We start from the raw sequence: 15,054 nt of genomic DNA on the forward strand, positions 1-15,054 counted from the left end.
CCTGGCTATAGCTGTTATTTGTTGCTTTATTATTTCCAGTGCTTCCTTGATCTTCCTTGTTTCTAAGTGGTATTTCTTGATTAGGTATTCTTTGGTCTTCTTGTTCTTCAGCTTCTTTTCTTTCATCTGTTCTAGCTTGCTTGCATGTGATCTTAACTTGCTGATCTTATTTTCTAGTCTAACCTTCCATTTTTGTGGTGCACTGTTTGTTTGTTTTTCTTCTTTGTTGATTTTGCATCCCAGGTATTCAGTTATAACTGCAGCTGTGCTGTACATTAGTTGGTTTGTTTCTTGCAGTGAATTGGTGCTTATACTTGATATTGCAATATTTGCATCTTTTAATGCTTGTGCTAGCTGTTTCTTTGGAACAAGCTTCAATGCAGGTAGCCTTATTCTGTTGTTTTTGTGCTGTTCTAGATGCTCAGTTATTCTTTGTTTCAATTCTTTTATTTCTTTAGTTAGAGTGTTTTGTTCTTCCTGAGGTAGAGGTGCCTGGTTTCCAAATGAGAACAGTTGTATATCTCTGCTAGATTCCTTCACTGCCAACTCCCCCTGGTTTGCCTCTACATTCTGGATTACTTCTGGTAAGGCTTTGATTTCTTTGCCCTGGGTAAATCTTTGCAGTTCGTCCAATTCTGTTTCTGTGAATACTTTATTTCGTGTTATAAATCGGCGTTGATCTGCTAGTCTCTGTTCTGTTATTTCTGATTCTGGATGTTGTTCTTTCCAGGACTGGTGCATTCGTTTTAGATATCCTCGTCTTGTTGGACTTGATCTGTAGTAACAGATCATTATTTATTTGTTTTCAATCACTGTGTATCTGCGACAGGTAAACACCTTTTCTTCCAGTAGTTCTGCAGCTGCTGGCCCTGGTTGCTCAGCCAACAGTCCTGAGTCCTGTAACCCATTTTTCACCAGATATCCAGGAACTCCAATATCTAGCGCAGACCTTGTTAACCCGGGCGACGTCCGAGCTGGTATGGCATTCTGCAATTTACGTCTCACCATATTTTTTATGGGAGAGACACTCTTTGTCTGACTCCTCTGATGAGACCTGTCCAGTATGGTTGAACCTCTGGCATAGCTCTCATCTTCCTCAGAGTACACAAGCCCCACAACCACGTCAAGGTAGTGCCTCACTGGGGGTATTATTATTATTATGGATTATCGCACAGTCAGCCAGATGTTCAGACTGGATTTGGCATTTTGTCTACCTATCGAGTCCTTACCCAGGACCTGGGATAGGCAGATGTGGATGTTTGATGGTATTACAGATATCGTCGCAGGATGGAAGCAGTTCCTAGTAAGGCCGCCTTTTGCAATTGACTAATAGCGAATTTGTCAATGTCAATAGTGTTCAAGTGGTGCTCCAGTTGTTTTGGGATTGCACCCAAGGAGCCTATTACTATTGGTACTACCCTTGCTTGCTTTTGCCACAGTCTTTCTATTTCTATTTGTAGTCTTTGTATTTTGTTATCTTCTCCAGTTCTTTCTCGTCTATTCTGCTGTCTCCAGGCACTGCCACGTCCACTATCCAGACTTTTTTGTCTTTCTTATCGACAATTGTTAAATCTGGGGTGTTATGTTGCAGGTGCTTGTCTGTTTGAATTCTGAAGTCCCAGAGCAGTTTAATTTTATCATTTTCTATGACTTTCTCTATTTTATGATCCCACCAGTTTTTGCTTACAGGCAAATGATATTTTTTGCAGATCTTCCAATACACCATTGTTGCTACTTTGTCATGCCGCTGCTTGTAGTCAGTCTGTGCAATCTTCTTGCAACAGCTTACCAAGTGGTCCACTGTTTCTTCAGCTTCTTTGCATAGGCGGCACTTACTGTCTTTTGCTGTCTTCTCAATTTTGACTTTGTATGCATTTGTCCTTAAGGCTTGGTCTTGTGCAGCCAGAATTAGTCCCTCGGTCTCTTTCTTCAATTTTCCTGCTCTTAGCCATTGCCAGGTTTTATTATTATCTGCTTTCCCAGCTATTTTTTTCATGTATTGGCCATGTAGTGCTTTGTCTTCCCATGCCTCTATTCTGTTCTTCATTTGGTCTTTCTTGTAGGCTATATATTATTATTATTATTATTATTATTATTATTATTATTATTATTATTACTACTACTACTACTACTACTACTACTACTACTACTACTACTACTACTACTACTACAGGGCTTGTTAACTTGGGATCTATGGATAGATTTCAGGGGTCCACATACTTGAATAGGGAAAAAACAGAATTTTACGTTCACTAAATTCTAACTGAAATTTAGGCTTTTGTTCAATAATGAATGTAAGCAGCCAAGTAATTAATGACCTCTAAACTCCAGAAATGTTATTTAGTTTCACTAGCTGAATTATTTTTAAATATTTTGATAATTATATTTGAGCTGCTAAGTTCATTAGTGATTTGTCATTTGTTGTTCAGTTGCAAAGTCGTGTCTGATTCTTCGTGACCCCATAGACCACAGCATGCCAGGGCCCCCTGTCCTCCACTGTCTCTTGGAGTTTGCTCAAATTCATGTTCATTGTGTAAATGACACTGTCTAACCATCTCATCCTCTGCATCCCCTTTTCCTTTTGCCTTCTTTCCCAACATCAGAGTCTTTTCTAATGAATCCTTTCTTGTCATTTGGTGGCCAAAGTATTTGATCTTCATCTTCAGTATCTGTCCTTCCAGAGGACAGTCAGGGTTGATTGCCTTTAGAATTGACTAATTTGATCTCCTTGCAGTTCAAGGGACTCTCACGAGTCTTCTCCAACATCACAGTTCATAAGCATCAATTCTTTGGCACTTAGCCTTCTTTATAGTTCAGCTCTCATAGCCAGTCATTACTCTTGGGAAAACCATAGCTTTAGCTATACAGATATTTGTTGGTAAGATGATGTCTCTGCTTTTTAATATGCTCTCTAGGTTTGCCATAGCTTTCCTCCCAAGGAGCAAGTGTCTTTTAATTTTATGGCTACGGTTGCCATCTGCAGTGATCTTGGAACCTAAGAAATTAAAATCTGTCACTGCTTCCATTTCTGTATTTTAAAACAGTTAACTGCCTTTAGGGCTTTCACTGAATGCTGAATCTAAAACCGTGGTTTAAAGCAGAATCACAAAAAGGATCCTGGTCCTGTCTTAACAATTTATATTGCTGAATTATAGCTAAATAAGCTTAATGCTGCATACTGTTGCTGCTGATTTAACAGTTAACTCTAGTTAAGGCTGGTGGGAAGGAAATTCATGCTTCAGAGGAGAAGCAATGGAAGCAAATATTATTGCAGCCTGCGTTCCACCAGTGACTTTACCGTTTAATGAAATATATTTTATTTATTTCCTCTTTGATAAGGAAGCCCTAATGGTATTGTACTTAACTATCCTTAATTGGATAATTCTAGTGTTTTGAGGAATAATTAGGCAATTCTTAAGTGCAGCATCATTTTAACACATTGCTGGGCCATAGATTATGCTGATGTAATATAAACATTAGAATACTAGGAATTCCCAAATAATAAATTATTTTTAATGAATTTTCATTGGAAAATAAAATGCTTTGCTTATCTGTGTAGATCACTGTATGACCCAATGTACAACTGAGAAGTACCAAGGCTATTTAAAAAAAGAATGACAAGTTAAACTGTCCTTGATTTGATGGCTTAGTTTTCTCCCAACTTGTTCAACTGTAATTTCACGCAGTTCTTTGTAGAGAAAACTGTCATGTCATTCTCTTATTTTCTGTAATACTTCTTTTCCACATATTTATTTACATGATAGGCTTCTGTCCATGTTACCTTTTATTGATTTTTAAAAGCCACTGGTGGAAAAGAATGTAAAAGATTTTTTCAAATTTAAATTTATTTCTCTTGATGGAGAATTTTTTTTATCAAAGAGGTAGATTTTGCCATATGTCTTAACATTGCTTGAATTCCAAGCACTTGCATTCCTGAGGGAGCTTATTCTGTAGTTAGATCCCCTCAACCAATAATGCTTTAGCTCCGGATCTCATGCATTTGTCAGGAATTCCTAAATGTCGTTGTCCCACAAGAGTGCAGCTGTCTTGGTGGGTCATGGGGATGTAGTTACAGATGTGTTGCGGCCTAATTAGTGTGTGTAATTTTTTGTGTAACAGACATATTAAAGCATAATGCAATACATTTATGACAATCAACTTTGCTAAATAATGATTCTAGTAAAAGTATGTTCAGTGTTAGCACTAATAGGATCACTTTCTAACTGTAACTGGAAAGCAGCCTAATCTTAGTTAAATAATTGAAATAAAATAAACATGTAACAGCAGGTGGCAGCACCTGGCTGACCTTGGCTAGGCTTGGAAGCTAAACGAGATTGGTTCTAATTAGTATTTGGATAGGGGACCTCAAAACAGTATCAGGGCTGTAGTTTGGGAAGTTGAAAAAACATCCCAGAAGTCATTGGCAAACAACTTCTGTATTGTGGCCAAGAAAACCACATGGATAGGCTTTGAGGCCACTAGGACTTGAGCTAAAATCTAGATAGGCTTTACTTTTTAGGAAGAAATATTTCAACAGAATAAAACAAACTACACTGTTAAACTATTTATATCTGAAATCGTACTGTTTTAAAACAGATTTCAGGTTACAATCAAATATATATTTTCTGGGTTATAAATCACACTTAATGTAATAGAATTAACTTATGGATATTAGTCATTATAGATTTGAGAGTAATATCATCTTTTTTAGGAACTCAAATAGCTTACTCAGATTGAAGAATCAATGTAAATACCTTACAGTATTTTTATTCCTTACAGTATTTTTATAAGATTTAATTTCTTTGTAGAATAACCATCCTTTCATCCTTCGGTTCCATCTTTAATTTGAGAATCATGGCCAATAAGGCAATATCCCAGGAGTTAAAAATAATGCTCAATACTACAAGTTGCTTCAGGATTTTTCTCAAATAATTTTCTTTTCTTTCTGCATCACTAAACAAGCACGTTAGATATATCATCATGTTTTTCAGAATCACCTTCTTAAGCAACCACCCATTCTAAAGGGCTAGTCACCTAGATTTTTGTTTGTTGCCGTGGACTCAATTTTAGCTCATGGCAATTACAAAAAAAGTTTATGGCAACATTTTTCAGAAGAATTTTGTCATTACCTTCTTCCTAAGGCTGAGAGCTTGTTTTGTGTGTAAGGCAGGACTAAAACTCATGGATACAGTATTTGGTTTCTAATCTTTTCTAAGTCATGGTACCAAACTAGCTGTCAGTGACTTATAGATAGTCCTCAAATTATGACCTTTCATTTGTTCAGCAACCATTCAAAGTTACAATGGTGCTGACCAAACAATGACTGGCCCTTAAAGTTTGGGGTTTTGCACTGTCCCTTGGTCACATGAACAAAATTTGGCCAGTTGGCAACCAGTTCAACCTTATGACCAGTTGCAGCTTCCCACGGTCATGTGATTACCTGCCAGCATTTGTGATCTTTCCTGCCAGCAAAGTCAATGGGAAAGCCAGCAGAGAAGGTTGCATATAAGTCTTCCCCACTTTTCCTGGCACTTCTTCACTTGTATGTACCACACCCTCCTTCCCCCCTTTGCTCACATGCACTGACATCCTCCTTCCCTAGCCTTCTTGTGGTTGCACACATGCATGTATGCATGTATCTGGTAACCTCTTTTCTGACTTCCTGTCTTTGTCTGTACATATGCATGTTCACTGTCCTTCTTTTCCCATCCCACCCGTTCTTGCCTCCACACATGGACCCCATACCCTCCTTCCTTACCCAAATTGGATCAAATTAGTCTTTGTGGCTGTCAACACATACTTTGATAAATTGTGATTTTTAAAAAATATTTATTTGTTCTGGAAAGATTGCTAGAGGAAAAAAAATGAAGGTTTCAACTCAACTTTTTATTTTTAAATATCTTTGAATAATACTGTATATTTCTTTACAATACTTTTGAATGTTTTTAATGACTACCACATAGAATAACAAGTTGCTTTAGTATTGTAATGTTTCCAACATGTATTATTCTATGATTTATCATAGAAGTGAGATAATAAAAGTGAGATAAAAAAAGCCCAGTCTAGCACAATACCAGCAAAGAAGAAAAATAACAGCTCTCAAAAGAAACCAGCACGGCTGCATAAAGAACTCTCTGATAAATTGAAAGATAAAAAGGACAAGTATAAAAAGTGGAAAGAGGGGCACATAACTAAGGCAGAATATCAGCAAATAGCCCGAGCCTGCAAAGATGAAGTGAGGAAAGCTAAGGCTCAAAATGAACTAAGGCTTGCAACCAAAGACAAAAATAACAAAAAAAGCTTCTTTAAACATGTAAAAAACAAGAAAACAATTAAGGAAATGATTGGTCGATTAGTGGGGAAAAGTGGCAAGAAGGTGACAAGCAACAGGGAGAAAGCAGAACTATTTAACTCATTTTTTTGCATCTGTCTTTACACAAAGGGAAACCCAACCTATCAAAAATAGTGCCATAAAAAACAGAATAGAAACACAAGATAAGATAGACAAGAAAATGATAAATGAGTACCTGTTCAGCCTAGACGAGTTCAAATCACCAGGACCAGATGGATTACACCCCAAGGTTCTCAAGGAACTGGCAGATGTGATCTCAGAACCACTGAACTAATTTTTTCAAAGATCCTGGAGCACTGGGGAACTACCAGAGGATTGGAAAAAAGCTGGTGTAGTTCCCATCTTTAAAAAAGGAAAAAAAATGGATCCAGGAAATTACAGATCTATCAGCTTGACCTCAATAGATTCTGGAAAAGATAAACAACGAATCAGTGAACACCTAGAGGCAAACAAAGTTATTACTAAAAGCCAACATGGGTTTGTCAAAAACAGATCATGCCAGACAAATCTTATTGTATTCTTTGACCAAGTGACAGAATTAGTGGATCAGAGGAATGCTGTGGATATAATTTACTTGGACTTCAGTAAGGCATTTGATAAAGTAGATCACAACCTACTATTTGATAAAATAGAAAAATGTGGATTAGACAGCATCACCCCCAGATGGATTCCTAGCTGGCTGACCGGCCTTACTCAGCGTGTGGTCCTCAGTGGAACTGCATCTACATGGAGGGAAGTGTATAGTGGAGTGCCCCAGGCTCTGTTCTAGGCCCAGTGCTCTTCAACATCTTCATCAATGATTTGGACGAGGGGATAGATGGGGAACTCATCAAATTTGCAGACCACACCAAGCTGGCAGGAGTAGCCAACACTTCAGAAGACAGGCTTAAGATACAGGAGGATCTGGACAAACTTGAACACTGGGCTCTATCTAACAAAATGAAATTCAATGGTGAAAAAAGTAAGGTTCTACATTTAGGCAAGAAAAACCAAATGTACAGGTATAGTGTAGGTGGTACCTTGCTCAATAGTAGTAACTATGAGAGGGATCTCGGAGTCCTAGTGGACAATCACTTAAATATGAGCCAGCAATGTGCTGCAGCTGCCAAAAAAGCCAACACAGTGTTAGGCTGCATTAACAGAGGGATAGAATCAAGATCACGTGAAGTATTAATGCCACTCTACAATGCCTTGGTAAGACCACACTTGGAATACTGCATCCAGTTTGGTCACCACGATGTAAAAAAGATGTTCAGACTCTAGAAGAGCAACAAAGATGATTAGGGGACTGGAGGCTAAAACTTATAAGGAATGGTTGCTGGAATTGGGTATGTCTAGTTTAATAAAGAGAAGGACGAGGGGGGACATGATAGCAGTGTTCCAATATCTCAGGGGCTGCCACAAAGAAGAGGGAGTGAAGCTATTCTCCAAAGCATCTGAAGGCAGGACAAGAAACAACGGGTGGAAACTAATCAAGGAGAGAAGCAACCTAGAACTAAGGAGAAACTTCCTGACAGTTAGAACAATTAATCAGTGGAACAACCTGCCTCCAGAAGTGGTGAATGCTCCAACACTGGAGGTTTTTAAGAAGAGACTGGACAGCCATTTGGTTGGACTAGATGACCTCCAAGGTCTCTTCCAACTTTATGATTATGATTAAGATTTATCAGTTGTTGTGATTTATACAGAGATACATACCAGTATGCTGTAGTAGTTAAAGCATCAGGCTAGAAACTGGGGCATCATGAGTTCTTGTCTTGCCTTAAGCACAAAGCCAGCTGGATGACCTTGGTCCTTCCACTTTTTCTCAGCTCTAGGAAGGAGGCAATGGCAAACCATTTTTGAAAATCCTTGCCAAGAAAACTATAGGGACTTATTCGGGCAGTATCCAAGAATCAGATATGATTGAATGGAAGCGGGGGGGAAGTACAAATGTAAACATTTTCTATCAATTTTCTCTTAAATTATAGGGTAGGGTAAATTTTATTGATTTTTTTTCCACCATAAGTCTTCCCATTGTTGTAATGTATAGTAATTAGTTCTTTAAAAATTTGCATCTACTTTATCATAAAACCTTTTACTTCTTCTGTTTTGCTATTATTTTAATAGTAATTTACATATATGTCCTAATAGACAGTTTTGGTTTTGTATGAGCATTTCAAATTCTGTCATTTGTCTTTATGGCCACCTTTTATTCTTCCAGCAGTCTGTAAATGCATCAAGTATGTTTAACTTTGGGCTTTGGCAGATAATTATTTCCACGTCTTTAGCCTATTTCTTTTTCAGACATAATTCTCATAGAATTTTCTTTAGCAAGATTTATTGTGGTGCCAGGAGTAGGAATATAAGAATTTCAACAGGTGAATTGTTTTCAATTTGGTACCGATTTAGGTGAAAATTGTCTGATCCCTTCTATGCAGCTTTTCCACGAACTAGTAAACAGGTTTCTTCAGTGGTTTTGGGAAAATTAGCAGCTGGTTGTTCACGAAACTATCTCTTGAAACTTTATCAGTCTGGGAACCAACATTTACAGCACCTGTAAATTGCTGGGGAATTGATGTTATTTGTTTGTGGATGACAAGAATTTAATGACTCTTTGCATCAAATTATAAGGGAATAGTCACTACTACAAAGTATTGCTTAGATTTGATAATGGGCTAGATCAGGAAGAACAGAAACAGAAGTGCTGCTTTCAGTAGGAAACTAAATGGGATTGAGGTTCAGCCAATTTGGATTGGTTTAGAGATAGGCCAGGTTAGGAAAGAGTTTTATTGTTTTCTTCCCTTAAGAGCTTGTCCATTGTTTCCTCAAGCTTATTTCTACATTATTTTACATGGTTTTATGCTAGTTTTGATTGATGTCATGATCTAAGAGTGTTTCTTGATCCTCAGCTATTAGTAAATTTACAGAGGATGTTTGGGCAAGAAGTACATTTACAAGTACCAGTGCAATAATTTCTAAGTCAGTCAAATTTGGCAACACTTATCCATATTTCGGTGCAAACTAGTTTTGACTACTTCAAGGGACAACCCTTGAAAATATTTGGAAGTTGCAGTTGTCACAAAATACTATATGGCATCTGGGCTGTTAACTATTGCCTGAACTGAAAAATCCATTGCTTACTCAGCATAATTTAATGTTGGCCTAAGTCTAAGTGGTTTAGGGTCTACCCTATTTCAACAATTGCTTCCTTTTCTGAACCAGACTGCCAATTGTGATCTCCAAGCAGAGGACCTTTTGAAGATGTCCCAGTTGTCATAGATTTGTTTTCTGGCATGCGTACGAGGACCTTTCACTGCATCATTCCTTTGCTATGAAGTGTTGGCTTTGGAGTTCATTTAGTTCTTACTTTTTTTGCACTTAGAACAGTAGACTAGGTATTTTTCCTTTGCAAGGTTTTGAATACTAATGTTTTTTAGTATTAATTTAAACTAAGTAATATTTTAAGCTAATTCTCTGTTTTGTTTAAATACTTATTGAATTGAAAGCAGACATATAAATCAAATAGATCAATAATTCCAATTAAAGAAGACACAAAAATGATCTAACTACCTAATGTATGCACTTCTTTTGTTGCTTGTCCTTAGCAAATAATTTTAAAAAATATTTTAGGATGACCATGAAAGTTGTGGTTCCAGTTCAACAAATCGTAGTACTACAGAAGTTTCAAAAACGACAGTGAAACCAAGAAAAATTCAACAGACTTCTCCTGACCCTGATTTGCCACCAGGTGATTTTCCATATAAATATTATATTTGGACATTTGTAGTGGGCCTTTTGAGATCCATCACCGTATCTCCCAAATCTGAACAGAAAGTTTTGTGGGAGCATTTGTCACTGCCTTGGAATTTCTGCTTTGTTATTAAGTAGAATTAAGTAGAAATAAATTTGGGAAATCAGTGGTTGATCTATTTTTGTTTGTTATTGACTTATAAATAGTACAAGTAGTGCTTGTTTCACTACTACATTTGGGATTTACAACTCTGTTATTTAGCAAAGAGGTGAAAGTGCAACTGTGCTTATGATCTTACTTCAGCTTTCCTTTGTTTTGCAGACGTATGAAGATTACAAGTGCAAGGATTGGTTGTAAAATTACTTTTTATCACCATTGTAATTGTGATAAAACAAAGCAGTTGCTAAATGAGAACTTATGAAGCAATTCTAAGGCACCAACCTATTGCAAAGACTCATTTTTTTTAAAAAAATCAGTCTTTTAGGACGTTAATTGGCTAAAACAGTGGTCCCCAACCCTCCGGCCATGGGTCACTATCGAGCTTTGAGCAATTCAGAACTTGCACGAGCAGTGAGCATGTGCATGCGTGCACACTTGCCCATTGCTTGCAGGGAACCATCCCCTCTCTCCTCTGCTGGTCTGCAAAGCCAGAAAGATTGGGGAATTCTGGTCTAAAAGGCAATCTATGCCCACTTCCTTACTAGAGTTTTGTAGCATCTCCTACAAATTACTGAGCCATTGTTGTAGTAATATAAAGCTTATCGTCATTGTTATATTGGCACAATTGTAGTTTGATAATATAGTAATTGTTATAAATTACTAATAAGGCACTAGCACAGTCTCTCAACATTCTTTCTGCAGCATTAGAGGGTACATGAGTTGGGGTGTACAGAGGAAGATCTATGCAAGATGTATTTCTTAGCAATGGAGATTGCAATGCAAATCTATGTTGTTATTTATGTAAAACACCAGTAATCCTAAAGAGGAATTTGTCAGGATACTTTTAAATATAGTCTGCTAGTTTTTGCCACTTATGCATTAAGTTATAATATTTAAACTGGATAATGGTAAATGATTATCTACTGATTTGTGGGGAATGCCCATTCCATTTGATATTTATAATTACTGAAGACCAGTGGTGGGATTCAGCTGGTTCGCACCACTTCGGTAGCTAATTTTTTGTTGCCCAGGTCCAAAATGGACTTCCCAAAGCGGCATCCACACAGAGAACCGATTGTTCACATATATGAATCCCACCAATGCTGAAGATCAAAAGACCAGAAAAGTTGATTGCATTTGTTTTATTTAAAAGCTTTTTTTTGGATTGTCCAAAAAAGCAAAGTTATTTTGTTTTAAGCAGCTTGCTGGTGGAGTTCCTAAATAACAAACAGACCATATTCATGTTTCCTTCTTAGGTTATGTACAAAGTTTGATTTGGCGGGTTATAAACAACGTCAACATTGTCATTAATAACCTCATACTCAAATATGTGGAGGATGATATTGTTCTTTCGGTTAATATTACTTCTGCGGAATGTTACACAGTAGATGAATTTTGGGATCGAGCCTTTATGGATATATCAGGTAATCTGTAAATCATTGCTTTTTGCCAGGGTTAAAAAAAAATCAACTAAAAATCAACTAAATGTACTATGTGGATTATGGATTATAGAAACCAATTGTTAATGATTTTTCTTTACCGATGTAAACCCAGAAAACACACTGTATACCAACTATTAAGTGATTTATGTTTAAAAAAATCAATAAAATATATAGGGGGGGGGAACAGCTCAGCTGTCTTCAGTTAAAGGCACTGGGAAATGGCTGTTCTATTGACTAATAAGGGTGAATGGGCTCTATGTTACTTACCAGAGAGATGATTAGTTCTGCCTGCACATATGAAACATCAGACCAGCTAGTTGTGCAGATGAGATAGCCTTTTGTGCTTCCCTATTGTGTCCTTAGAACAAGAAACACAATATTTTGAGGGAGTGGGGGAGTTGAGCCTTCCAGATTTCTGCAATGACTTATTGAATTGGATACCAAGCAGCAGGATGTATTTGGGAACTCCTCATAAACTTAGTCTCCCTGGTGTTATTTGTTTGTGTTTACTTGTATGTTAAATTCTGGGATATAAAGAACTGTTGCTGGAATTGGGTATGTCTAGTTTAGTGAAAAGAAGGACTACAGGTGACATGATAGCAGTTTTTCCAATATCTAAAGGGCTGCCATAAAGAAGAGGGGAATCAGCTTTTCTCCAAAGCAATTGAAGGCAGAATGAGAAGCAATGGATGGAAACTAATCAAGGAAAGCTCCAGCTTAGAACTAAGGAGAAATTTTCTGACAGAACAATTAATCAGTGGAACAATTTGCCTCCAGAAGTTGTAGGTACTCCAACATTGGAAGTTTTAAAGAAGAGATTGGACAACCATTTGTCTGAAAAGGTATAGGTTTCCTGCCTAAGCAGGGAGTTGGACTAGAAGACCTCCAAGGTCCCTTCCAACTCTGTTATATATCAAAGAAGCATAATCTGTGTGGTTTCCAGAACCTTTCCAAAAGTGAATGTTTGTTGTTATTTTTAATGTGAAAGGAGGAGAGTTATTTCATACATCAAGAGTATTTGTGCATTTATTTTAAAGCAAATGTAGCTTTCATGCTGGTACCATCTATTGTATATTTTTTGTCCCATGCACCTCTTTTCTGAAGCATTATTTCTAATGTCCCAATCAATGTTTGGCTGTTATTTTGAAAAAGTTTATGCAGTCTTACCATGTATGGTTCTTTGTATATTAAGTAGAATAGAAATATGCACACAATATTTATTTTGTTATTAAGGCACAATATTTAGTCTTGCTGTTTTTCTTTCTTTTCATAGCAACAGATTTGGTACTAAGGAAAGTGATAAACTTTTCTGATTGTACAGTTTGTCTAGACAAAAGGAATGCTAGTGGCAAAATTGAATTTTATCAAGATCCTCTGCTGTACAAGTGTTCATTTAGAACTCGCTTGCACTTCACTTATGATAATCTTAATTCTAAGATGCCATCCATTATTAAAGTAAGTAGATTTCTTGATAATTGGGTCATATATTCTTGAAAAGCCCAAAATAGATAACTGAAGTCTTTTGAGATACACTTATACTGAAACAAATAAATAAATAAATATGAGAATTGTGTTCTGACCCATGACCAGAACTTAAGTTTCAGGAATTTCCGTGTTAAGTATTAACTTCATCCATGTTGTACAGTGATGTTATACTCTATGACATTCTGGACATTTTATTTCTTTTTTGATATTGTCATGACTATAGTTAATAGAAAAAATATAAAGAAAAAAAATCATATAGTTTTGAGTTTGGAATATTTGTTATGAAGTATTTTATTCTAATCTTATTTCAAGGTGACATATCTTAATATGTATCTTGGAACCAGCATCATCAGCTGAATCCAACAGTCAATAGCAGCATATATTTTTGGAAATTTATCCTATTTCTAATATAAAACTGAGGAAGCTCCGTAACTTTATCTATGTTGAAGTTGTTTCCAGATGTGGGCTTGTGTGTTGTAATTCATCTATCCCTATGTGCAGCTAATTTTACTAGTATTATTGATGCCACATGCTGTAATAAGCAGTTGTTTTGTGCATAATTTATCCAGTAGCATGTGGTTTCAGTCTTCTAATGCAGGCTACCAATTCAACATAAGGGACATTTAAAACTGTTCAGTGTAACTTCAATTTATTAGCTATAACAAATTTCAAACAGGCTTGACTGTAGAACTGAAGATTAATATTCAGAAATGTTGGATCACTCTCAACAAATTATTTTTTTTAGGTAATGGCCATTTTCTGTGGAATTCTGAGCTTTATTCTCTCAAATAGCTTTTCCAATTTAGAATGTGTACTTTATTATCCAAAATACTTCAGAACAAGTTATTAAAGGTATTGGTTAGATCATGGACTTTAATTTTTTTTTTGAGCTAGTGCTAGCTTTAACTATTCTCTATTAGAACTATTAAAGAGAAAGTATTTTTTTCAGAATTGTATCTGTTATATCTATTTTAATGAAAATAAAAGTTTATATTTGTTTGTTTCTGAAGCTGTTTTGTATGAGAAGATAGAGACAATCCCAGGTGCTTCTTAAGCATGAGCTTTGGAATCTGATTGTTTTATTATGTGCTTTTCTCTGTACTTGCAGGTTCATACTTTAGTTGAAAGTCTGAAGCTTTCTATTACTGATCAACAGCTTCCTATGTTTATCCGTATAATGCAACTTGTAATATCACTGTATTATGGAGAAATTGGTAACTTTAAAGATGGAGAAAGTGAAGACCCTATTTGTCACACCAAGGATATCTTGGGTAATATCTCAGGTAATAAAAAAAGAATCTGACTTTGAAACAGACTGTTCATTTTTATAAAACTCCAACGAGCCTATTTTTAGGATGGAATGTCCCATAACTGAATGTTTTGTAACATTGTTATTTATTAGGATTTAAATATTAAGCAATAACTTGACATGATTTATAGAAAAATCTATTTCATGATGTCTTGCAGAGAAATATTTTTATTCAAAGCAATTTTATCTTTCAAAAACAAGTAGTGGAAATACATTTTTTATGAGATGGGCATCTTGTTCAAGAAACACGACTGAGTCCATGAAAGTATTTAAAACTGAATTGCTACCTTGTTGAGTCCTGCAGAGATCTTAGGCTGGTTCAAAAAGTCACATTAATATTTTATAATAAGATACAAAAAAGAATATGTAGAATAAATCTATTGGGATGATTTAGATTTTCCTATTATATAATTCAGTAACAATCAGTTGAGAAGAAATTACCTTAAATTATATTTACTATTATATTTGGTCGCTTTGTTTAATGTATGTTAGTATTAATAGAATTTCCTTTTTAATCTGAACACATAGATTGCTTATTTTATTTCTCAATCATATGTAATCATGCAAAAGGTGA

The 15,054-nt window shown here is 36.0% G+C and overlaps 1 protein-coding gene across 5 annotated transcripts in view; it reads left to right on the forward strand.

Annotated features, from left to right (window-relative positions):
• Nucleotides 1-15,054, forward strand: part of VPS13B (vacuolar protein sorting 13 homolog B) — a 317,155-nt gene that overhangs the window by 15,509 nt on the left and 286,592 nt on the right. For all 5 annotated transcript variants that reach the window (XR_005554918.1, XM_039328885.1, XM_039328881.1 and 2 more), the window contains exons 4-7: nucleotides 9,965-10,082; nucleotides 11,501-11,668; nucleotides 12,960-13,141; nucleotides 14,280-14,454. Coding sequence is in view for 4 of the 5 variants with exons in the window: in XM_039328885.1 (XP_039184819.1) it covers nucleotides 9,965-10,082; nucleotides 11,501-11,668; nucleotides 12,960-13,141; nucleotides 14,280-14,454 (643 nt within the window). In the remaining variant the exon portion in view is untranslated. The remainder of the gene's footprint in view (nucleotides 1-9,964; nucleotides 10,083-11,500; nucleotides 11,669-12,959; nucleotides 13,142-14,279; nucleotides 14,455-15,054) is intronic.

Source organism: Crotalus tigris, unplaced genomic scaffold (genome assembly GCF_016545835.1).
Source record: "Crotalus tigris isolate CLP2741 ecotype Arizona unplaced genomic scaffold, ASM1654583v1 scf7180000024384.25900115:4084858, whole genome shotgun sequence".
In the NCBI taxonomy this organism is placed as follows: domain Eukaryota; kingdom Metazoa; phylum Chordata; class Lepidosauria; order Squamata; family Viperidae; genus Crotalus; species Crotalus tigris.